Below are 25,806 nucleotides of genomic sequence, written 5' to 3' on the forward strand. Positions count from 1 at the left end.
GTTTCAAAAGATACCACACTATGAAATGTTTTAAAGAATAAACTCTTTGATTGAACATACTTAATAATATAACCAGTGAATTTTTGGTTTAAACTTTAAAATAAGAACATTAAAAAGTTCAGCATTCAATCCCATCAATTAATTTGGACCAGACTGTTTGAATTCCAAAAATAAAATTGGACCGCAAAGGGTTAAAGTAGCAGAATCAACTGGAAGGCAGCGTCCACTCTGAGCCAGTAGGCCTTTCTGCCTCCCAGCAGGCTAGTGGAAGGACCCCTTCCCCACTCCTCCTGCCCTAGCCCTGTGTGTACAGCGTGCCCTGGGGCGTGGTGTGCAGTCCAGCTGGTTATAATGCAGTCAGAGTCCCATGGGAAAGTGACTTTAGAGGAAATAAACTGCACCTCCTTCTCACTGATCTCCCACCCACCCTCTCCTATCACCCATCCCACCACCACTCAGCTGCTACTTGCCACAGGCACTTGTGAATATGTTCTGGTAAATGTCACCGTGGCTAGGAGTTGTTTTTTGTAAAGGACCTTTAATGATAAACTCCTTCACTGACCCCTTTTTGTTAAAATCTAGACCTGTCTTTCTTAACGAATCACATGTGATGTCCTTTGGATGATAGCAAAGGTGATTATTATGATGAATACTTACAATGACCACTTGTGAATTATGCGAACTTGAGAGAGGGTAAAGTGAGGCCCTTTTCCAGAAAGGAAATGAATGTGTCCTTCTCCCTCCCCCCTCATGTGTCCAGCAGTGTATTCCATTTGCAGAGTGACCTCTGGGACTGTTATAATTAGATTCCAGTGCTGACGGAGACTGCAAGACGAAGGCAAGCATCTCTCCATAGCCCGGGCGGCCATGGCAGAAACAGTTCACTCCCCACTGATAGCACCAAACTGATTTGCCTCCCCTAGATTAGACCAGGAAACATCAAAATTAATTTGCTTTCCTGGGATCATACTAAGAGGCAATAGCGTCTGTCCTGCCCCTCTCCTGTGGGAAGTGCACCGATAGCCCGTGCAGGCCTCTGTCTTTCTTGAGGGAGCCTTCTGCTCCCTGTTGGCGGCCCTGGCCAACATGTTTTCTCCCCGATGCGGCTCGCCCTTGATGAGGGTTCCCCAGCACTAGTCCTGAGAAGGCTTGTTGGGGGTCAGATGAGTTTCCTGCTTCTTGGAAGAAAGATGCACACAATGCCTGCTAGCAGATCGCAGCTCTGACAGGCCTTGTGACAACAACAACAAAACCCAATTTTGCTTAATTTAGTGTTCCATTCAGTGATTTAACAAATAATTTTAGAATGGGTCAGGCATTCCTCTAGGTGCTGGGAATTTAGCCAAGAACCAAACAGAAGTTCCTTATGGAGTTTATTGTTTGTGGGGAGAGTCAGACAATAAAAAACAACAACAAATAAAAATATATAATACGTTGTGAGATGGTGAAAGATGATAAGGAAAATAGCATAAAGGGTCAGAACATGATAAATGAGGGCACTGTCTTAGATAGTGTGGTTTAGAGGTCTACATGGAGGTGAGAAGAAACTGGAAGGAAGGGAGGGAGGAAGGCTAGCAGCTATCTGGGGGGAGAACATTTCAAGCAGAGAGAATAGCAAGTGCTAAGGCCCTAAGGCAGAAGAGTGTTTGGCACATTGGAGTAGGCTGACGTGGATGAGGGGTGTGTGGTGGTGGAAGATGAGCCCAGAGAGGAGGTGGGCTGGGCCATGTAGGGACTAAGGAAGTGGGAAGGAAGCCATGGGGCTTCTTAGCATGGGAGTAATACTCTCTACCCTACCTTGGGGAAGGGTTTCTCTGGTTGCTGTGTGGATAAGAGCCTCTAAGGGTCAAGGGTAGAACCAGGAAGAGCAGCAAGGCGGCCATTGCAGTATCCAGGTCAGATAGGATGTTGGCAGGACCAGGTGGGATGTTTGTGGGACCAGGTGATAGGCAGTAAGGTGGTAAGAAAGTGCTGGATATATCCCATCTTATTTGTCTATAAACTCTTTTTGAGGAACACTTTTTAATATCTTTTGGAATGCATTTTAGGAAACACTGTTGTAGTTAATCATAGGTTGATCATGTATTTCTGTCATACTTTCCTCTCTGCGCTATTTAATAGTGGATCACATGTCAGAGAGGTGAGATACCAGAAAGCCAGTGGAAGAAACTGAACATTGTAGTTTTAACAAGTATGGTTCAGGTTGAGTTTGATGTTGGCCCCAGAGGTGTGACAGTCAGAGAAAGCATTGGAAATCTATTTTTGTTTTTACTTTTGTTCTGGATCTCAGAAAGGTTTTTATAATTATTTCAACCCATGCTGAATTGCTTGTATGGCCTTTATTAAGCTAAGTCCTTGGTGAGTAAATGCTTTACTTGTTTATCGTTTGCCTGGTAAACACAGTTTAGAATCCACTCTATCCCATAATATCATACTACCAAGTGCCAGCACATATCTCTTTTCACATTTTAAGATACTCATCTGTTCGGTAGCTGGAGGTTACATTAAGTGGAAAATTCCTTGATGGCGAGGATGTGCCTTTAATTCATGTATGCTTAGAATCGGAGTCTAGACCCTACTGTTGAGTAGCTGAAATGTAGCTGTTAGTTGAATGAGTGAGTGAATGAGTGTCCAGCATTGCCTTGAGCACCAAGAATATGAGATGAACCAAAACAAGGTCTCTTTCTTTAAAGAAATGGCAATCTGGGGAGTGGATGGATGACTTCTGACTTCCCTTGTGACCATGGCTTTCGGCCCAGATCTGTTCTCATACACTGGTAGGCTATTCACTTGGGAGGATTGAAATCAAGAAGTCCCTCCTGTCCCCCAGTATCTTACTTATCAACCCAATTACTGAGCTTGAAATTCCTCACTTTAAATATTTCCTCAGACTAAGGAAGGACGGAGTATTTCCAGAACTCCTTAGCCCTTTGTTTGCATGTTGTATATGAATTTGTGAGCAGCTCTTTTCACCAATGACAGTAAAGGAGAAGGCTTTGTTACAAAAGAAACAGAGGAGAGACCAGAGCACCCATTCTCCAGTGGCTGCCTTGATCACGCTGAAGCATCTGGTTCCAAGGGAACCCTGGGCAGAACATGGAACACCGAGTCAGTGAACACTCCAGTTCTCTTGCTTTGTGGGTCATGCTGCGGGGACTGCACCACTAAACACCTTGGTCTCCAAGCTGCACGGCATTCAGCCACAGAATGCTGGTGGAGGTGCTGAGTCTCTGGTACCGCCCTCCGGGAGGCCACAAGCAATGGGAGCAAGGAGCAGAGCAGCCCTTGGGGAGCATGCTCTAGGGAATTTATCATGAGCTTGGAGTTGATGAAGTAAACAAAGGCAGCTTTTGTAGCCATCACCCTAGGAACCTTGCAAAAATGAAATATTTTCTAAGGAAAGCATGCACAAAGCAGAAAACACACACATCATTTCAGACACTAAACGAAATACAGTACAAGCCTGGGGGGAGGGTGGGGGGAGAGGTGGGGATCTGTCCCCTCATCCTGTTGACATCCGAGGGAGTTGGTTAACTGAGGTCCAGGAGAGTGTTTTGCTGTTATCAATGTAATATTAGCGAGGCAGACTTGATAACTCTGGCTCTGCCTTTGAATTGCATTAAAAACTCTGCCAGCATGCTAATCACATTACCTGACTTGCTCAGCAAAGGCAAAGGGACAAATAGGCATGCTTCCTGGTGTTCTCCTTACTGCTCAACCTCAGGGAGTGTATCTCTGGCAACAGCCGTAAACACCCAGGCTGAGCCTGTTCTGAAAGAGAGGCTGCTGCCTGGAGACTCCCAGCCTGTGCTCCTGGCTACAGCAGAGCACAGCCAGCCCATGTTTAATAGTCATTTTTCCTTTCAGAAAGGGAGCTGGCCCTGTCACTGCTGGACGATGGATTATATTGATAAAGGACATTCTTCTATTCTTCTATAATTTCAAGTCAACTAACACTTACTGAGTTAGGTACCAGGTACCAAGCTTTGCCTTTTGATGTTATTTTATTTAATCCTCCCAAGAGCACTTTTATTTTCTATTTTATAGGCAATGCCACGGAGGACTGAAGTCCATAAATATCTTGCCTCGTGTCACAAAGCTAGTGAGTGGCAAAAGCAGTATTAGAACCCAGGTGTGTGAACAGGATCACTGTTTGTGTCTAATCATGTGGGTCATTTTAATATGTCTCGGACATCTGTTTGCTCAAGGGATGTCCCGGTGTTTCTGTATAAACTTAGGAATAATCACGTGTGTGCTCCCCTGAGGTGGGATATGGATTACATTGTGTTTCAATGTTGGGTCTAAATAACTGCCCGACACCAGTATTTCACTGGCTCCATAGCCAACTTCTAAATACATAAGATAGCTATCTCATTTATAAATTGCCTGAATCCATTTCTTTTCTCTCTGTGTCCAGAGATGGGCAAGCAGAGAAACTGAAACTAGTCTCATTTTGAAATAGCTCTGATGAGAGAGAGAGAGTGAATGTGGAGAAGGATAAATGGTCACAGATCTTATTTAAAAAGGCAGGTACAAATAAGACCTACCTTTTTCTCTTGATCACTTGGTCTGTACTGAGGAACTTTTTTCCCTCTGTCCTTCTCCGTCTTCGAACCTGTCCTTAAAGGTATTTCACAAATGCTGCCTGTATTCTGAAGTTGTCATATTATCAGATGATTATAATCTGAATAAAGATGTGAAGGAGCAGGGCTAATGAGAGTTAGTTAAAGATGAGGTATTTCCAATGTTCAGGTAAATAAGGCTTTATTAAGCTCCATTCTTCTAGATCCCTTACTGCAAACCCCTCTCACCTAGAGGAAAACCCAAGGCCTTACTGTGGCCCTCAAAGCCCTTTATGATCTGTCCCCAGCCACTTCCCTTGTGATCCCTCCTCAACTCTGCTCAGCCACTGGTCTCCTTGCCATTCTCCACTGAGGCCTTTGTTCTTGCTGTTCTGTGTGTCCGGAAAGCTCTGAGTCCCTGGGAAACAGCATGGCTTATGGCCTTCATCAGGCTTCTACTCAAAGGCTCCCGCCTTGATCACTTCCCTTAAATAACAGCATCTCCTGCACGCTCTATCCCTGCGCTATCCAGTGTGGTAGCTACCAGCCAGGTGTGGTTATTGAAATGTAAATCTTTGTCCTGCTTTTATTGGACAGAGGAGATACAGAACATCTCCGTCATCACTGGAGGTCCTGTGGGCCAGCGCTGCTCCGACCTCTTATCCCTTGATGTTTATTTGCAGCACTCACCACGACTTGAAGCTATGTATGTATTTGTTTTGTTATCTGCCTTGTCACTAGAAAGGAAGCTCCCTACACTTAGGGAATTTGTATGATTTGTTCAATCTCTTCTTTTCAGCTCCTTGAAGAGTGCCTGGCACATAATAGGTGCTTAATAAATACATGATGAATGAGTGAGTGGATCTTTTGGGGGGGCTTTTGTTGTTGTTGACAGTATTACAGATGTCTTCCATTTTCTCCCCTTTTCCCCCCCTCCACCCAACCCTGGTCCCACCCCAGGCCTTCCTGGGAGTCCTTTTATAATTGCAGGGGAGATGAGAGTTATTGAGGGAAGTCACCCTTCTCCTACTCTTCCTGCTCTGGAGGGCTTTTTCGTTAACCCATAAGCTTCCAGGAAGGAATTCAATTCCTGGCTTTGTTTCTCTTTGAGTTTCCCTCACATGCTTCATAAGGCCCATGAAAGAAGACGACTGACCACATTCACTCAGAGGGGTGTTTACCACATTTGTAGATGGCCAGCCTCTGCAATGCCAGGGAAGTCATCTGTCAGAATGCCTTTGGCCATTTCATAGAAGAGAGTATTTTGCTGTTACTTAAGAGTAGGAATTGTGAAGGGCAGTTTTGTTACTGATGATGCTTAATGATGCAGATTGCTTCGATGCTTCTCAGGCATCTGATTTCCCCTTAGCGACTGGAATCCAAGAGCACTGCACTCTTTCATGCTCCACTGAAGACACCCCAAGTCTCTTGCCAGTTCTTCTGCAAAGTTGCTTCTTCTTTTTTTAAATTTACTTCCCCCCTTTAGCTTATTTTCCCTAGGTACTCCTTGGCTTATGACTATACTAGAGGCCCGGTGCATGAAATTCGTGCATGGGGGGGGATGTCCCTCAGCCCAGCCTGCACCCTCTCCAATCTGGGACCCCTCAGGGGATCAGGCCTAAACTGGCAGTCGGACATCCCTCTCACAATCTGGGACCACTGGCTCCTAACCGCTCCCCTGCCGGCCTGATCACCCCTAACTGCTCCCCTGCTGGCCTGATCGCCCCCAACTGTCCTCCCCTGCTGGCCTGATGGCCCCAAACTGCCCTCCCCTGCCGGCCTGATTGCCCACAGTTGCCCTCCCCTGCTGCGACCTGCCTCCTCCGCGTGAGGCAGCAGAGACACCGGGACCAGCCTCCTTCCCACCACGCAGAGCCGTGGGACCCCCAGGCCTCACTACGAGGAGCAGCCACCAGGCCCCACCTCCACTGTGCGTGTGGCCATCTTGTGGCGGCTGTCTTGTGACGCCATCATGCAAGGGTGTGATGCCACCTAGGCTTTTATTAGATAGGATAACTCTAATGTCTCTGCCTCCATCTTCATATGGCCTGCCTTTCTGTGTCTGTGTCTTCTCTCTTTTATAAAGACACTTGCCATTGGATTTAGGGTTTACCCAGATAATCCAGAATGACCTCATCTTGAGGTCTTCAACTTAATTACACCTCTTTCCAAATAAGGTCACATTCATAGGTTCTGGAGGTTAGGAGACATAGATGTATCTTTCTGGAGGCCAGCGTTAAACCAACTATAAACCTCAATACAAAATGGGCAAAAGATAAAAGATTTTACAAGGAAAGAGATGTTCAATTTCACTAGTAATCAAATGGAACTTACAATGAGAAAACACCATTTTCTCTCATTTGCCAGAAATTTCAACTCAGATAACAATCTGCCATGTTCCTAATGCTCTCTGAGATGAGCCCAGCTTTTTTTTCATTTTTCCATTTACCAGAGAAAGGCATAGCCATAAAATTACAACTCCTCCCCCGAACTTGTCTGCCCACTAGCAAAGCAGCTTGCACATTTTCTGAGATTGCTTAATAAAGCTGGTGCAAACTTGTTTTCTTGTTTCACATTTTTTTGGGTATCATTGTAGATTCACATGCAGTTGTAACAAATAATACACAGAGATCCCCTATATCTTTCACCCAGTTTTCTCCAATGGCAACATCTATAAACGTCTGATTTTACACAGAATTTTAAAATAAGTATTCATACCTGCCCTTATTTATACAGAAGTATGGAAAACTCTTCTTTGCTTTAATGAGACTACAAACTACAAGACCCAGTCTCTTCCATCAAGATCTGAGAATCAGCAGGCAGGGGTGGGGAACCTTTTTCTGCCAAGGGCCATTTGAATATTACATCACTAGAGGCCTGATGCACGAAATTTGTGCAAGAGTAGGCCTTTGCAGCCACGGCGCTGCCTCCATCCCTCCCTCGCAGCTGCTGTGGCTGCCTCAACCCCACAGCTGCAGCCCTGGCTTTGTCCGGAAGGTTGTCCGGACAGACTGTTTGGTCGATTTGCATGTTATGCTTTTATTATTATAGATTAGCTTCTGTACATCACCAGAGGCCTGATGCACGAAATTCGTGCAAGAGTAGGCCTTTGCAGCCACGGCGCTGCCTCCATCCCTCCCTCGCAGCCGCGGTGGCTGCCTCAACCCCACAGCTGCAGCCCTGGCTTTGTCCGGAAGGTTGTCCGGACAGACTGTTTGGTCGATTTGCATGTTATGCTTTTATTATTATAGATTAGCTTCTGGGCCACACAAAATTATCAATTTAAAAATTAGCCTACTATATTTGGTCAAACACTTAATTAACTCACCCCTAATGCCTTGGCAGGGCCAGGCCAAATGATTTCGTGGGCCTTCTGTGGCCTGTGGGCAGGCTGTTCCCTACCCACCCCTGACAGAGCCTGTGTTTGGGGCATGAGGAACCTCGAATTACAGAAAGAGCTTATACACACATTCCCTGTTTGGGGCCAGATCAAGACTTTCACAAGAAGTGTTTTTCAAAACTGAAAAGTTGAATCATAATTTTTCTTTTTCTTTTTTCATTGCTCACATGATTAGATCAGTTAGGGGTTAGAATTATCTACTTTTCTGTCATAATTATGCCATTGGAGACACCATGCCTGCTTTCTGTCTAGAGGTGGCCCCCTGACAGGGGCCTTTCGGGGGAAGGGGTGACAACCCCTTTAAGCATGAGGTTAGAATATTTGTGACTGAGAGCAAAAGCAGAAAAGCCAATGCAGTGAGTTTATTTGCTATTGATTAGAAGAAGCAATTTCAGAAGCTTTCCTAGCAGGCACTGCCATGGGGGTGGGGCTGGGGTGGGGGTGGGACGCCTTAAGGCTGCCCGGGCCCTGCTCTCACACTGGCCAGGCTTCGGATCTCGCTCCACAGTGTCCATGGTGCTCTTGTGCACAGGAAGCAGCTGCTGTGCAGCGTCTGACATGATCGTCCGTTTATGGGCAGTACAGCCATTGGCTTCATTTATTGTGTGAAATGTTTTAATTTTGCTTCCAATTTTTAAAGTAGGAAATGTCTCTCCTTCTCCAGCATTGTTCCTCATCATTCTCCCTTCTCTTTTTCTTGCCTCCTTGAGTTCCTGAGCACCCCATCCTCACCCTCTTCTCACTGCCTTTCCTTTTTTTCTGACTCTCCTAGTGGTCTTCGCATCTCTCCCTTCCTCTGCCTCTCGGCTCTCCAAAGAGAAAGAAGGAAGAGAACAAAGGAAAATCCTTTAAGACACTGGGCAGAAAGCCTTGTAATCACATGTTTACTTTAATTTCATTCTGTTGTCTTCCAAAACACAGGTCTGTACAGAGCCACGCCTCTGTCTTGCCTGTTACAGGGCATATGTAGGGATTCAGCGGTAATGAAGCGCAGTCCATTTATAAACGAACATCTTTTTGTCTTTATTGTTGGGTTTGTTAGTGATGTCTGAATGAGCAGTTTAAATGTATGTTTGTAATAGCCACTTACCAAGTATTTTATACAAAAGGAAGAAGCAGAAATGGCCATTATATAAATCGATGTTTGGAATGCTGCCACAGCACAGGGCTTGGGGGTTAATGATGGGGCAGCCCTAACTGGTTTGGCTCAGTGTTGCCCTCTGACTGAGTGGTCTCAAGTTCTATTCCGGTCAAGGGCACAAACCTCGGTGCAGGGGCATCTGCAGGAGGCAACCAATCAATGTGTCTCTCACATCTGTGTTTCTCTCTGTCTTTCCCCCCCTCCCACCTCCCCCACTCTGTCTAAAAATCAATGGGAAAAATATCCTTGAATGAGGATTGACAGCAACAACAACAAAAAAATGGAACAGAATAACATTTTTACCTTTATATCATCTATGTACAAGGGTGGGCCTGACATTGGCTCACTTGGGCCACCAAAGGAGATAGCTCAGTGGACAAGTGAAAGATTGGTTACCATGAGGTCAGTTCAAATGTAATGAGCCAAGCCCTAGCCGGTTTGGCTCAGTGGATAGAGCATCAGCCTGGGGATTGAAGGGTTCCGGGTTTGATTACAGTCAAGGGCACGTACCTTGGTTGCAGGCTTCTCCTCAGTCCTGGCCCTGGTTGGGGCTCGTGCAAGAGGCAACCGATTGATGTGAGAAACACATTGATATTTCTCTCTGTCTTTCCCTCTCTCTTCCACTCGCTCTAAAAATCAATGGAAAAATATCCTTGGGTGAGGATTAAATAAAAATAAAAAATAAACTACATTGTTAAAAAAAATATAATGAGCCAAGACCTAGGAGGCTGTCATTGAGAAAGAAAACCAAGTGATGGGCAGGGCAGACCACTGACCCTGGTTTCCTAGACAGCAGTTAACTGGAGTGGCAGCAGGACAAGATGAGAGGAAGAGTATGTGTGTGGGAGTGGGGCCAGGGTGTCCAGAGATGAAGAAAGTAGAGACAGAGTACTTACAGGGTGGGGATGTGCAGGGACATTGCATGTGGCTTACCTGCCCCGGCTGTCTTGGGGTGGTTTCTGAAAGGGCAGACCTCCCACTAAACAAGCAGATGTTCCGACTCATTGATTACCAAAGGCGTCTGCAAAATCACTTGATGAACTCTGCCCGTTTCCTAAGGACATGGCTGCTATACTAGGGGAAAATGCCTATTGTCCGTTTAGGGTTCCCTGTGAATCTCTGATATGTTTATAGGAAGGAAACGCAATGAAAGTAGAGGGAAAATACATTTTACAAATATATATATGACTTAATAGCACTGTATATAGGGCTGCTTGCCTGCTTTTTTGTGTGTGTTTTTGTTTGTTTTTTTTTGTTTTTTTATGTGAGGAATTAAGGTCAGATAGGATTGTTCTCATATTCTGGTTTTGCTTTTGTAGTGTGTGTAGATGTGTGTGAGCAATATTATTTTTCTCAATCAGGATATATCTTTGTATTATTTTCAATATGTGTCATATATAATTTTTTTAATGTTTTATTGATTTTGAGAGAGAGAGGAAGGGAGAGAAATAGAGAGACAGAAACATCAATAAGAGAGGAACATCATCGATCAGCTGCCTCCTGCATGCCCCCCACTGGAGATCGAGCTGACAACCTGGGCATGTGCCCTGACTGGGAACCAAACCAGTGACCTCTTGGTTCCTGGGTCGATGCTCAATGGCTGAGCCACACCGACTGGGTGCTGGATATATATTTAAATGTGACAGATGTCTTATTTGCATTCTATGCAAAGTTACCCCGTGGTCAGAGTTCCTTAAAACAAAACAACAATAATAATAGACCCTAAATGCTCTAAGGGCAGAGAACCAGCATCCACTGTGCATGTGTACAGTGATATCAAAGAAAGGAAAGGCAAAGAATGTGTTCAAGCCTGAGGGGACAGTGAAAAGACAGCAAGAAATAGATGGTGGAAAAAACGTAGAAAGGAATAATAAATATCTCCTGTGCTTTTTCTTTTTTTGCAGTTCTGTTTTGAACCCAAAGTGGATGATGCTGTCGGGGCTGAGCCACTGACCAAAGTCTATAAAAAATTCCCATCTTCTCATTGGCTATCAGTTGAGACACAATGGAAGACTCTTACAAGGATAGGACTTCACTGGTGAAGGGTGCCAAGGACATTGCCAAAGTGGTGAAGAAACAAACAGTAAAGAAGGTGAATCAAGCAGTGGACCGGGCCCAGGATGAATACACCCAGAGGTCCTACAATCGGTTCCAGGACGAAGAAGAAGACGATGACTATTACCCACCTGGAGAAACCTACGGTGGGGAGGCCAATGATGATGAAGGCTCCAGTGAAGCTACTGAGGGTCACGATGAAGATGATGAAATCTACGAAGGGGAGTATCAGGGCATTCCCAGTACGAACCAAGGGAAAGACAGCATCGTGTCAATGGGGCAGCCCAAGGGTGATGAGTACAAGGACCGACAGGAGCTGGAGTCAGAGAGGAAAGCCGATGAGGAAGAACTAGCTCAGCAGTATGAGCTGATAATCCAAGAGTGTGGTCATGGCCGTTTTCAATGGACCCTTTTCTTCGTCCTGGGCCTGGCCCTCATGGCGGATGGTGTGGAGGTGTTTGTTGTTGGCTTTGTGTTGCCCAGCGCCGAGACGGACTTGTGCATACCAAATTCCGGATCCGGGTGGCTAGGTGAGTGCATCAGGTCAGTGGGACAAGTTTTGAAAGGGGTTTATCTGTTGATCATAGTTAACAAATAGAATAAATACAATTCATCTAGAGCACTGTATTTTTCCCCCCAACACTTTATTATGAAATATTTTAAACTTACAAAGAAATCAAAAGAATTGTCAATGATGCCCATATATATATCCACCACTTAGATTCTATTGTTAACATTTACTATATTTTCTTTTTTAAATATATTTTTATTGATTTCCGAGAGGAAGGGAGAGGGAGAGAAAGATAGAAACATAAGTGAAGAGAATCACCCATTGGCTGCCTCCTGCACGCCCCCCACTGGGGATGGAGCCTGCAACCAGGGCATGTGCCCTTGACCGGAATCGAACCTGGGACCCTTCAGTCCACAGGCTGACGCTCTATCCACTAAGCCAAACCAGCTAGGGTTACTATATTTTCTTTATCACCTATCTGTCCATCCATCAACCCAACTTATATTTTCATGCATTTCAAAGTAAGTTACACTATTTTAACTTATACTATTATAAATGTAACATTGGTTTATCCTTTATCAACTTCCAAAGGTAAGCTGTTATATGAAACTTACTTGACATTTTCCTAAATACAGAGGTTAATTATACGAAATTCTGACAAATGTGATTTCAAATTCCAAATAGTTTGGTTAAAATACTTCAGGACCCTACTAATTTTTATTTTTTCTATAATTTATGTGTATGTTTTTGTGTTCATTTTTTCAACTAGTCTTATTCATAGATTTTTCTCTACATTACTTTTTCTATCTTTTTCAAAGTTCATACCTTTGTGCCTAAACTGGAAAAACTTCATTTTTCTCATAGGATTTAAAAATCTATTTCAAATCATATTATTATTTCAGTGATATGTGTTAAAAATAATATGACCTTCCTATAAAAAAAACCTAGATAGCAGATTTGAATTTTATTATACAGTTGCCATGGACTCAAGGTTCATATTGTTAAAAGCTGTGGTTAATACTTTCACTTATTTCCATTGGGCAGTGAATGTAAGAAGGTAGAAAAATGTGCACACAGTGGAATATCCTCAACAACTTAAGAGTCTATTTCAAACACTTGTACATTTTGCTAAGCATGCCACAGGGAACATGCTTATGTGCGTATTAAATCTTTACGAGTTTCAGAGTCTGTGAAAGAGAGTAAGAATACCTATTATCTATATTTCCAAGGGACTTTTTCAACTAAAGTTTGAAAAACAAAAATATACAACTCCTTTTGTGGAAACCTTGCCACTCTATTAAGTAATGTTATAATCATGGATGCTGAGAAATTTTCTGTGTGAAAAACAATTAAAGACCGTTTCCTAACCTGCTCTGTGACAACACAAGAGGGATAGTCATGAATGAAAGGATTTATATCTTACTCCTTTCACGCTTGTTAATTTCTAGCATTGGCTTCTTTGAAAGAGATGGGACCATGAAAGAGGACTGTGAGGTGGAAGGTGTGAGAGGGGGGCATATTTTGCATAATTTTTGCCAGTAGTAGACACATTTGGATGTTCAACCACCAAAATGCATAACATGGTTCAAAGGAGGATCCTTAGTCATTTGTTAAATTGATATTCCAGCATATCTGTTTCAAATTTATCACTTTATTTTTTTCCCTTTGGAGAGGAAGTATACCCACTGTAAGCCTGGGCATCGACATAATTATCAAGATTTTGTTAAAGGAATATATCAGCAGAATGTTTTAAGAAGATAGATCCTTAGGAATACATCCACACATATATTTAATAATTGCAGGCTTAAGTTTAGAATACACAATCTTTTCATGTTATGATCCCACCTTTTATATTGGAAACATTTCAGGAAAATCTGAGCTGAGCTTGCCTTTGTGCCTTTATCTTCACGGTGCCGGATGGAAGCACAGTATGGCACATGGTTCTTATTTGACTGTCCTATAGCCTACCATCCCTGAGGAGGTCACCCCCCCAGGCGGCATTCAGAAGTGTAGATAATGCTGTGGAACAACTGGAGCGCAGACCTTTTGATTTCTCCATGCATGTTGCCAGCTTTCGGGAATTACAAATGGGTCCCCAGGAGTGTCGAGTTTCACTCAATGTTGTGAGTCCACAAAGAAGCATCTTAATGGTTTCAGAGCTGTGCCTTCCAGACCTGCATTTCAGTTATTTTGCCATTGTAATTTCACTTATAATTGCATACTAACCAAGTCCTTTTTCGACAGTCATTTAAATTATTTTGTCATTTTCATTTCATCGAATAATAGCTTTGTAATATAATTATCACACTAAGTCATAGCCATGGGATCAAAATGCAGGAAGGAAAGATGCATGACCCACGTTTGGTGGCATTTTGAGGACATGGATTTGCAAAATAATTTCTCATTTGTTACTAAGCATTGTGTCATTTTCCTCTAGGCGGGCCAGGAACAAAGAATAAGAACCAATTTATGCTTTCCTTATTTGGGAGGTGGATCTCTTTGTGTTTGCTAGTAGATTAACTTACTAGTAAAGGTAGCTAAGGGCAGATCGTGTATGCATGTGTATGTGTGTATAGTCCGTTTGCATCTATAAGATTGTTAATTGTGCTGGGAAAAGAGGAAATATTTAATTGTCTAATGAGCCGCTCTTTGGGGGAATGAGTGCAGTCACTTTCAGATAATCCATTCTTTATTGCTAAAGTCTATTTATTGAATATTATTATGTGCAAATCCCAGGGTTACCACAGAGGAAAATAGGACAAAAAAAAAAAAGACAGGGTTTCTGTATCTAAGGAAGTTATGGTTAAGTATGAAGAAATCACAAATGTCTGTGGATTACTAGTGTCCATAGCTGTAAAAAAAAAAAAATGTCACTAAGGAAACTTCAGGTGGGGGGGTGGGGGGGGCCTTGCAGGGGAAGGGCCTGACTGAGGCCGTGGAAAGAAGGCGTGGATTAGAGAGCTGTTCAGGGGCACAGGCAGTAAGGATTAGGCCGCCAGTGAGTTTGGAAAGGGGAGGAGGTAGGTGGTCAATGAAAAGAAGGCAATTCATCAATCTAGGTCATGGTGAGTAGAGGTTTTAGTAGGAGGAGAAAGATGGAAGGTTTAGTTGTAGGCTTTCCACTTGGAGATCCTTGGGGACATCTGAAGGGGAATGCCCAATGGGCTACTTCCCACTTGGGCTGAAGCATCCAGTGGTTGGGAGCCATCTCATTTACGAAGAACCTGCCAATGGCCTTAGCCAGGGAGACGGTGGTTTCCTGCTGAGCACTAGTTAGGGACTGGTGGTGAGGAAGATCTCATTGAGGAGACTGGTCTGGCATTTAAGAAGTCACTGACTGCTGGAAATGACTTAAGATGAACACATTCATCAATAATCATGGCTAGGAAGTTTTTTTGGTTTTGTTTTGCCTTTTTTATTCTCGCCAGAGGGTGTTTTTATTGATTTTAGAGAAAGAGGAAGGGAATGAGAGAGCGAGCGAAACATCAATGTGAAAGAGAATCATCAATTGATTGCCTCCCATATGTGCCCCAATCAGGGATTGACCCGCAACCTAGGTATGTTTCCTGAGTGGGAATTGAACCTGAAAACTTTTGGTGTATGGGACAGTGCTCCAACCAACGGAGCCACCCGTCCAGGGCAAGGCTAGGAAGTTTTTAAAAGAAGGAGTCTGTGCATTGAGCGAAGTGACAGTATGACCTCTGACTCCGCATGCCCTCCCCTTTCCCCGTTCACATGGCAGGATTTCCTCAGGCACCACACATTCTCCTGGTTGCTGTAACCTTACAGTGCTGTGCCTCACAGCGAGTGCTCTGTGAGACCATATCTTAGCTCCTGTCCAAGAGCTGTTGGGGTTGGGTGGAGGGTAGGTTGAGTTCTAAGGCAGGAAGGATGCTGTAACCATTTTAGCCTCAAGCTGTGATCAGGCTCAGTCCCACCCCAGCTCTCACCCGTCAGAGCAGAGTAAGCACCTCACTGGCTACTCTTCCCTTGTGTTCTTCCTTCAGAGGGGCTGGTTTCTCACTCAATGGCCTGTTTCCTCCTAGGACCCACCTAGGGAAGCAGGGAACCTAATCACTATTGGTTCAAACGCTTTCTCGCTGGGGGTTACAAAGCTTTAGTGATATTTAGAACCTAAAACATTATCATGGCCAACTGTTCTCTAAATTTTAAGACCCTAAAAGTGTACACTGCAGATTTCAGGGTCAGCAGCTCTGTACTCTGCCCAGTGCCCTGGTCCTTGACCGTCTGCCTCGTTATCTCAGAGGGAGGTTTGGTCTCTGTGGTGGGTGTGCCCTGTGGCTCTGTTTAGCCTTTTGGCTGTCACAGTGATCCTAATTGGAATTAGAAAGTTATTGGCTTCTAGAGAACATCCTGTCCACCAACACTAGCAAAATCTTATTTGGATTCATTATTGTCAAATTGGAGAAGACGACTCAGTAATTCATTATGTTCCTGGGCCTTGCTTCCTCCGGGCTCCCACACTCTCCTGAGAGAAGAGAGGTTTCTGACACGACAATGGAGTTGAGCCAAGTAGCCTGAAAAGATGTCTCCATCCAAAGAGTGTGCGATTCATTTCCATCGGACAGGAGTGAACAGAACTCCCTGCCACATTCCTGAAACATGCCAATAAGCGTGTCCTGGAACTATGAGCCTGTGATAGTAAATGCCTTTCTGTACCCCGGAGGGTCACTGGGAGATTTCCCACAATACAGCTTTGAATCTGAAGGCTGATTCTCGCTTGCTGAATCTCCATATCCCTCTGTGCTACACTCCTGGGTGAGGGTTCTGATCCACTGTTAGTACTGTCCTTGTGTGTCCTAAGTCAGTCTGGGATCCCCCTGAAGTCATGAGAACTGGGTGATGTGTTGTCAGTCTGGAGGATTTATTAATTTTGGACTTTGGTTTAAATAAGGCAATCTGAATTATTAAGCATCTGATAATTGGATCAAGCCAAATACAAATAATACAGACTTGTAGGTTTGAATTCCACACATCAAGATGCAGTTGCACCCTTCGTGGGCAATCTAGCCCCTCAATAGTCTCACCTAACAGGAGCTTTTGCAGGCCGTCGGCTTCCTGCAGAATGCTACAGAGTCGAGAACTGTTTTATTACTTTTAGTTTGAGGAATCAGCCTCATAAATCACTAGAGTAAGTATTTCTAATCCACATATTTGCAACTGACAGTCTTACCTTAAACTTAGAAATTTCTTATTGGCCTTTAATATTGTAAGAGAGGAGTAAAAGAGGTCCTTAGATATACAGTTCTTACCTTCAGTTTAATTTAACTATTTTTAAGTGTACGATGGACTGACTTTAATTACCACTCTATCCAAATTTTTCATCACTGCAAACAGTAACTCCCTATTTCCTTTCCCGGCAGCCCCTGGTAATTCTAATCTATTTTCTGTCACTATGAATTTGCCTATTCTAAATCATTCATATAAGTGGAATCAGATAGTCTTTTGTGCTTTTGTGTCTGGTTTATTTCACCCAGCAAAATTCATCCATGTTGTAGCATGTATATAATTTTATGTTATATGAATGTTGCCACAATACAAAAAGAAAAGAAACAATTAGAAGGAAGTCCTTCTGGAGATGGGTGGGTGCTCCTAGCTGGCTTCAGATGGAGTCAGCCTGTCTCCTGTGTTTGAGGAGATGCTGGAACTGGTGGTGTGTCCTGTGCAGTTGAAAATGTAATAACAGGGAGGAGCTCGAAGTTGCTGGATTGCTGCCTTTATCAGCAGCTGCAGGATATGCATTTGGGTTTTTTTCCTACTGAAATGGGTATTGACTTCTTTAGGCTGGTCTTTCTCCTACACAGTGGGGGGACCACAGTCCCCGACTACATTTACAGCTACACATCCCAGAATGGACCCCGACGTGCGGGGCACAGTGTGACTGTGATAGTGTCTCAGTGCCGAGCTGTGCTGATAAAACGATCATCTGACTCCAGGTTTGTTTCTTCTTCCTGTCTACGTGAAAGTAAAAGGCTTTTCTGAGAGTAGCTTAGTTTTCTCAGTAGGATCTAGTTAAATCAGAAATATTAAAAGTATTACTGTGTGAAAAGAACTGATTGAAAATGGAAAGAGTTAACCGACCTGCTCACAGGAAGAAAGGCCTGCGGTTAATGCTGGCTCATTCTGTTTGAGGGAGGTGTGGATTTAAAAAGCCTTCAGGAGACTGTGGTAGTTGAGCCAGGCTTTGAATTGTGGGTAGAATTTGGACTTGCCAAGATGAGGGTGGAGAAAGGGTGTTTCTGGGAGAGAGGACAGACTGAGCCAAAGCACAAAGGCATGAAAATCTTGGATTGAGTATTGTGAGTACATGGGGGTTCAGGTCTGTTCAAGTGAAACATACATGGTGGGGAGCAATTGCGAAGAAGGGCAGGCACCTACCTGTTCATGGAGAGCTTTAAATGAGCTTATTCTGGAGCAGGTGGGGAGCCTTTGATGTATGAGCAGAGAAGTGGTGTGGTGAGAACACTCCATTGAGAGACTGCTGTGCTCGGAATGGATTGGAGAGGAGCAAGCTGGCCAGAAGTTAAGGTTCATTTGCATTTGAATGATCTAGCCTATGGGTGGTGAGAGCCGATGGCTGAGGGACTGGAAAGGAAAGAATTTTGGACTTTCACTCTGGATTAGCTATGGGAGCAGGGGAGAGGAAGCTATATGGCACTGAGGCTTCTTGCCGAAGTGTTGTATTGGGTGGCAGTGCCTTAAGTAGACATTGGAATTCTGGGATTGGTCGGAAAGAGGGAAGAGCGGTGCATGGGAGGAAGATGAGTTTAGTTACACCAGACTGTGAGCACAAGAACTGGATGTCTTATTCCCAGGCGACCCTTGGTACCTAGCACAGAGCCTGGGTGTTCAGTGGTGTACAGTGAATTTTTGTTGAGTTTGAGGTGGCAACCAGGATGCTCAGGAGAAATGGTCCAGGAGGGCATTTGGAGGTGGGTTCTGTGGCTTGGTGGGGAAACCCACCCTAGCAATGGACATTGGAGAGATCTTTGAATAGAGATGCAGAGCCCACAGGGGAGGATGGTGGGTTGAGGGGGAGAACACAGGAAGAGAAGGGGGCTAATGCAGATCTTTAGTGACTACGTTAAGGGGTGAGTAGAGAAAAGTCATAAAATAAGTGATTGGAAAGATAGGAAAAGTCTCAGCTGCCTGGAGGCCAAGAGCAGGGGGCGTTTCAGGACAGAGGAGGTGGTCATAACTGAGGAGTGCGTCAGGGGGCATGGCTGAGAAAAGGACGTTGGCCATGGCAAGGAGGACTGCTCCAGAGAGTGGAAAGGATAAATGTCAGGTTAACTGCCAAATTAAGTTTTAATGTATATTTTTAAAGGGGAGGAAACAAATCAGTGTTTAAAAACAGGTTATAGGGTAGTAAGATACATTTGTCTGGGATAATACACCTAATAACTTAATTATACCATAGACTGGAGCAGCTGAAACAAATACTAACCATCTCTTCAAGGGGAAAATTGCAGATTTGTAGCCATTACTTCTGCGTCATTGTGTGCCAATAATCACATCCGGAGTATATCTGAGAGATAAATTGGCAAACCAGGAGCAGATTGGGTTAGCTGCTCCTATCTCGTTTTATTTATTTTTCCAAATTGAAAATAGTGTTATTTACTGGTGCCTCTGGATTTAACAATAAAATAAACTTTGTTGAAATGCTTACATTTAAGCATACAAATAGCAATGATAAATAGTACAGAACTGCCCAGGGCAGGTGAGGTGAGGGGGAAAGGCAGCTCCCAGTTGGCCACTCCCTGGGTGTGAGCTGACTCAATCAGAGGGTCCTCTATGACCACACACTACAACTCTGTCCCCTAGGATTCTGCTGGATCAATAAAGAAGGCTCCTCTACCCCCACCCCCTCACCACAGCCCACACTGGGGACACTAAATTTTGTTGTTGTTGTTAATCCTCACCAGAGGATATTTTTTTCCATTGATTTTTAGAGAGGGGGGAGAGAAAGAGAGAGAGGGAGAGAGAGAAAAATATTGATGTGAGAGAAACACAATGATTGGTTGCCTCCCGCATGTGCCTTGACCAGGCCAGAGATGGAACCTGCAACCCAGGTACATGCCCTTGACTGGGAATTGAACCTGGGACCCTCCGGTGCACAGGCTGATGCTCTAACCACTGAGCATGCCAACCAGGGTTGGGCATACTACATTTATAATATAGGGACCCAGGCATGTGATGGTGGCTCCCGCAGACTCCTACTGTACATCACACAGTGTGTGGGGTCCCAGGTCATGTTTTTCTTGGAGTCACAACGCAATGCATTACAGTATATGTATACACCACATTTTAACAATCCGTTCATCTGTCAATGGACATTTAGGTTGTTTCCATGTCTTTGATATTGTGAATAATCCTGCAGTGAACATGGGAGTGCAGCTATCTCTTAGAGATACTGATTTTAATTCTCTGGGATATATACCCAAAAGTGGGGTTGCTGGATCATATGGTAGTTCTATTTTTAATTTTTTAAGGAACTTTCTCACAAAGTTAGAAATGGAATTCTAAGTCCATAAATAAACATATACCTAAGGTTAACTGATTTCAGCAAAGGTGCCAAGACCATCCAATGTGGAAAGAATAGTCTTTTCAACAAATGGTGCAGGGACAACTGGATAGTTACATGCAAAGGGATGAAGTTTGACCCTTTCCTCACAAAGATTAACTCAAACTGGATCCAAGACAAATGTGAGAAGTAAAATGAATTCTGAAGAAAACAAAACCCTTATGATTTTTGATTTGACAAAGGATTCTTAGATATGACACCAAAACACAAGAAACAAAAGAAAAATATAAATTTGATTTTATCAAGATAAAAATGTTTGTGCTTCAAAGCACACCATCACAAAAGTGGAAAGACAACCATAGAATAGAAGGAAATATTTTCAAAACATATATCTGATAAGGGATCCATCATATATACAGAACTCTAAAAAGACAAAAAAAACTGAATTAAAAAATGGCCAAAGGACTTAAATAGACATTTCTTCTAAGAAGTTTTCCAAATCCCATTGACATAGTGATGGGCGGAGGTACTGTCAGATAATGATATTCTTGTCCTAGTATACGCCCCCCCAGCCCGAAATATTCCATGAATGCTTCTAAAGAAATAGCTATATATTTTAATATTGTTCTTATTTTTATAGTGTGATGTTAGAAATACTGTAATGGACTTGAATGGTTTAGTAATTGTTATTTAGCACCCACAGGATGCTAAATGCTATAAGGAGCACATAACAGACAAGAACTTATTCTGTAGGGGCTTTGGGCTGGGAATCAGAGCCCAGGGTTTCTTCAGAGTCAGGTCGCTGATTAGCTTTGTCCAGACTCATCTGTAGAATGAGAAGATAGTACCAGAAGTTTCCCAACTTAACAGTTCCAGCTCCCTGTGATGCCGAGATTCTACGAAAGATGAGTTATCTCCATGTTTCTTAAGCAGAAGGAAGTTGGTTATTAACAAAAGGGCATTGCATACATATCACATGGCATCCTATCAAATAATTGCATTACAGGAATATTTCTGTAGAGGTAGCTGACTTGCATGGGTTGAGCCCTGGAATGTTTCCTGGGACATGAGGTAGGACTTGCTTGATCCTGTCTTTTCACTGTGGATGCCTGTGTTCCCCACGCCTCTCCACCAGTCTGTAGTCCTGAGAGCAGTGTTGCTCAAACTGGTCCCAGGAAGTATTCAGATCTTTACTGCAGGACTTCTCAGGCCTATAATGTGCAAAAGTGACATAATCAAGATAGTATTTTCAAAGTGATTTGACTGTGAACCCCTTTGCTTCATAGAGCATGTGTTCATACTTCACCAAGCAGGTATTAATACTTACTGAACTAGGAATCCAGTTCAGGTGTTGTTGGTTTGATTCCCAGTCAGGGCACATGCATGGGATGTGGGCTCAGTCCCTGGTGAGGGGTGTGCAGGAGGTGGGTGATTGGTGTTGTGCTCTCCCATGGATGTTTCTCTCTTCTTCCTTCCTCTCAATCTAAAAAATCAATAAGCTGTAAAAAAGAAATCCAACCACCTCCTTTCTTAAAGTGAGAACAATTACAAATTTTTAAAATGTCATTTAAAAATAATTGATTTCAGAGAGGAAGGGAGAGGGAGAGAGAGATAGAAACATCAATGATGAGAGAGAATCATTGGGTGGCTGCCTCCTGCACACCTCCTACGGAGGATCGAGCCTGCAACCCAGGCATAGGACCTGAACTGGAATCGAACCATGACCTCCTGGTTCATAGGTTGAAGATCAACCACTGAGACACACTGGTCTGGCAGAACAATAAATTTTTAAGGTATCATGTTTTCTTTAAATATTCGAATCTTTTTTAGAATTATTAAGAGTTATTTTATTGGCTTCTAATACTTTTCAGGAACTCATAGATTGTTAGAGAATTACCCTATTCCCTTTCTAGATACTCTCAAGACCATTTCCATGCAATAGTCATGTACATTAGGGACTGTTGTTCATATCCGGAAGAAATTTATAATCTGCATGTAGAATAAGAACTATATGGTGGAAAACACTTGCCAAAGGAAAAGCCAGCAGATTTGAGTGATGTGACACATCTAATTTGAGCATCACCTCTAGTTTATGTGCCTCCTGTTTGAGTTCTGCCAGCTGAAGACATACCACAGGTTAAATCAGGTGACTTAACCAGTTTGTTTCATTTTCCTTTTTAATGCCAAGTCATTTTCCACTTGACACTAAGTTCCATATATTTTCATTAAGAATGTCATGCAAATGAGTTACTGTTTTGGCATTCTGCTTGTGATTTTTTGTTCTTTCTTGGGATGCACTGTTGCTGGGGATGGAACTCACAGCCGTATTATTGGGGATATATATAGTTTAAGACTTGCAAGAAGTTGTAAAAATAGTACAAAAAGTTCCTATTTACCCTTCCCTCAGCTTCCCCCAATAATAATATTTTTCAAAACCTTAGTGTATTGTCAAACCAGGAAATTGACATTGGTATAATACTGTTAATTCAAATACAGACCGTATTTAAATTTCATCGGTTTGTTTGTTTGTTTGTTTGTTTTTTGCATTCACTCTTTTAGAGGGTGGGTGTAGTTCCAAGAAATTTATCACATATATCAATTTGTATCACCTCACCACAGTTCTGGCCCAGAATCACTGTTCTATCACCATAAAGAAACTCCCTTATGCTTCCTAACCCCAACCCTAACCCCTTGCAACCACTGACCTGTTCTCTATCTCCTTCATTTTGCCATTTTGAGAATTTTATAGAAATGGAATCATATAGTATGTAGCCTTTTGCAATTGGCTTCCCCTCCCTCCCCATTCAGCATAATGCCCTTGACATCCATCAGTGATTGTGTGTATTAATCATTTGTTCCTATTTATTGCTGAGCAGTATCCATTGAGCGTGGGGTTTTTGTTTGTTTGTTTTTTGTTGTTGTTAGGTTAAGATCAAAGTAAAAAAGATCAAGCCAGTAGCCGGGAGTAAATAAGGTGAGGCCAAGGAGTGGGGGGAGGTGGGAAGGAGAGAGGCAGCAGGGCAGACTGGGGTAGAAAGCAAGGACAGAATCAAGATCCAGAGTGAGAGGCACAAGGCCTTGCTGCCTAGCCCAGCCCAGGAAAGTGATAGCTGCACCTGAGACGTGTCAGGCTTAAACTCACATCTAAAATTGGGTGTGGCCAGAAAAAAAGGGTAGTGTGTGTATGTGTGGGTGGGGAGTTGGTGGGTGGGGTGGGCGACATAAATACCTAATGTCTCCTCCACCTGTCCCTGACTAACCCTACGTCCTCAAGCCCGCTATTCCCCAAGTCCACTGATACTGTTTCAGCCCTGTGGTATCTTGTGTTAATATCATGCCCAGAATAGAAATGAAGGGAATAGAAATGAAGGTACAGCGTAAGGGTTCAATACTCTCATGGGTAACAGTTTTAGGCATTTTTTTTCAAAGTAAAGGAAATTCCTATCAGTTGACTTAGCACATCATGACACAGCAGCATCCCACATCCTGCATTGTGGGCTCTGAGGTGATTTGGCTCCAATTCCAAAGCTTTTTAAAGCAGGGGAGAGGAAAGAAGTAGAAACTGGGCTTCTTGATCCCAGGTTTATAATTAGAATCAACAAACCCCTACTTGAGCTGTTCAATATCTTTGCTTAGCCCAGATTCAGCTGTAAAATGGTAGAAGAAATGGGACTTGCAACAAATTAAAATAAAAGGCACCTTTGTAGAAGCCACCCTTGGATATTATGGTCAATAAATCCTGCAAATATCTATGAGCTGGGGTCAAGCTAATGGACAGCGGCACCAATGCATGCTGCCTCAGCAAATGTTTCATTGAGTTATTTTCCCCACACCTTTAGGTTTGGGAATGTAGCAGTGTGTGGGCCTGCATGTATGCTCCTTCTACAAAGCGACAGTTATTTGGATGACATTGATTAACAACAGAGCCCTTGTTTCGGCACCCACAAACTTCCGTCTCTTCTGCACCACAGGCCCAAATTTTCTGCAGCAGAGCTCTTTCCCCATTTCAGTAGAATCCAGTGTTCAAGGTCAAGTTTGCCAGTGTAAAGGGTTCTTCTAAGATGGGATGCTTGGGCCTGGGGTTCCATGAAACAGAAGGTCCCCTCTCTACTTGACATACACCATGCAGAATTGGAACACTGAAAGAGAACACTTTATCAAGAATATGGTTATCTAACCACTATGCTGTACACCTAAAACTAATACAAAATAATATTGAAAAATAAAATTTTTAAAAAGAATACTGAAAGGAAGTCCCCACTCTTAGTATAAGAAAATTCTGCGTAATTATATAGTGACCCTTTTCTGCAGAATTAAGGCATTTTCACATTTGATCATGGTACTGAATTACATTCTAATAAGCGTGCATTGTAAAGTCCAGAGAGCAAAGGTTCCCATCAGATTTTCTCATAAAACATAAAACAATCTATCTTTTCTGAAAATATGTGGGCTCCAGGAGTTTTAGTAGCTCCGCAGTGATGTTCCAGTGGCCAATTTAACCCTGAAAAGAAACCCGCTGCTCTGCTCCTTTGCTGGGCTCTGACACTGCCCTTTGGACACCATTGCTTAATTAATTCTTCTGGTGTGACATTAATCTCGAGAAACTAATTTGGTACTAACGTAGCTGTCGTAAGTAAGCCTCCCTCTATTTTTCACCATTAATTAATGAACTGTTATTTAAAGTATTGCTGACTTAACTGGGTTCTTGTGTCAGGCAGTTCTCCTAACTCGTCATAACAGAAAAACATAACAAAATAAGAGCATAAAATACATTTTATGGATGAAGTAGATGAAGAATGAACAATTCAAGGGGGTCCCATCAACCCCATTGGGGGAGAATTCTGAATGTATGTTAAGAATGAATTAATCCAGGAATAGTGGGTAGTTAGTTGGTGAAATTCAGCTAGTGATTCCATTTAGAAGCATGCTGGTCCCCAGAATCACTGTGGCAATATTATGACTGTCATTCCAATTTGCTGGTGTGACAAGATTAGCTTCAGATCTCTGTGGCTAGCATCTAAACTTGACGTAACATTCAGAGGAAACTTCTTATTTGTGGCTGGAAACTGTGGCAGGGTGGTGAAAAACTAGGAATTAGGGGTATTACAGAGGCTTAAGTTGATGTATTTTATCTCAGGCTTGTCAGTTAGAATTTTGTTCCTGAAGCTGAGAGAGCTACTGGATCAAAGAAGATAGAACAAAAGTGGTAAGTCCCTCAGTAGCACCAGGGGAATCCATCAACTACATCAAACCATTACCCGATTAGCAAAGGTTTGGGTAAATCCTGTGTCAACTGCAGGTTGGTGATAATAATTAATGTTTTAAGCTGGTTCCTTTACATGGAACCAATTAACGAAGCTGCCAGGCACTGCTGATGCTGCTTGGAAACCAGTCCCAGCAACAATAGCACATGAATTTGGCTATGAAACCGTGTTGGTGGGAGAGTAGTATTGATTTGTGGAGAAATATTGTGGTTTGTAGGAAAGAAGTCGTTTTCCAAAAGGTCAGAGATGCTTCTGTAGGGCTGGATGGCAGCTGTTAGAATCTCACGGTTCTTGAGAGAAGCTGGCGGGAGAGAGGGGGGCGGGGGGG

General features: G+C 43.2%; 1 protein-coding gene across 1 annotated transcript in view; it reads left to right on the forward strand.

The window, feature by feature from the left end:
• Positions 1–25,806, forward strand: part of SV2C (synaptic vesicle glycoprotein 2C) — a 155,094-nt gene that overhangs the window by 26,137 nt on the left and 103,151 nt on the right. The window contains exon 2 of the mRNA XM_005858047.2: positions 11,008–11,688. Coding sequence (XP_005858109.1) covers positions 11,109–11,688 — 580 coding nt within the window. The 5' untranslated portion in view covers positions 11,008–11,108. The remainder of the gene's footprint in view (positions 1–11,007; positions 11,689–25,806) is intronic.

Source organism: Myotis brandtii, unplaced genomic scaffold (assembly GCF_000412655.1).
Source record: "Myotis brandtii unplaced genomic scaffold, ASM41265v1 scaffold115, whole genome shotgun sequence".
Classification (NCBI taxonomy): domain Eukaryota; kingdom Metazoa; phylum Chordata; class Mammalia; order Chiroptera; family Vespertilionidae; genus Myotis; species Myotis brandtii.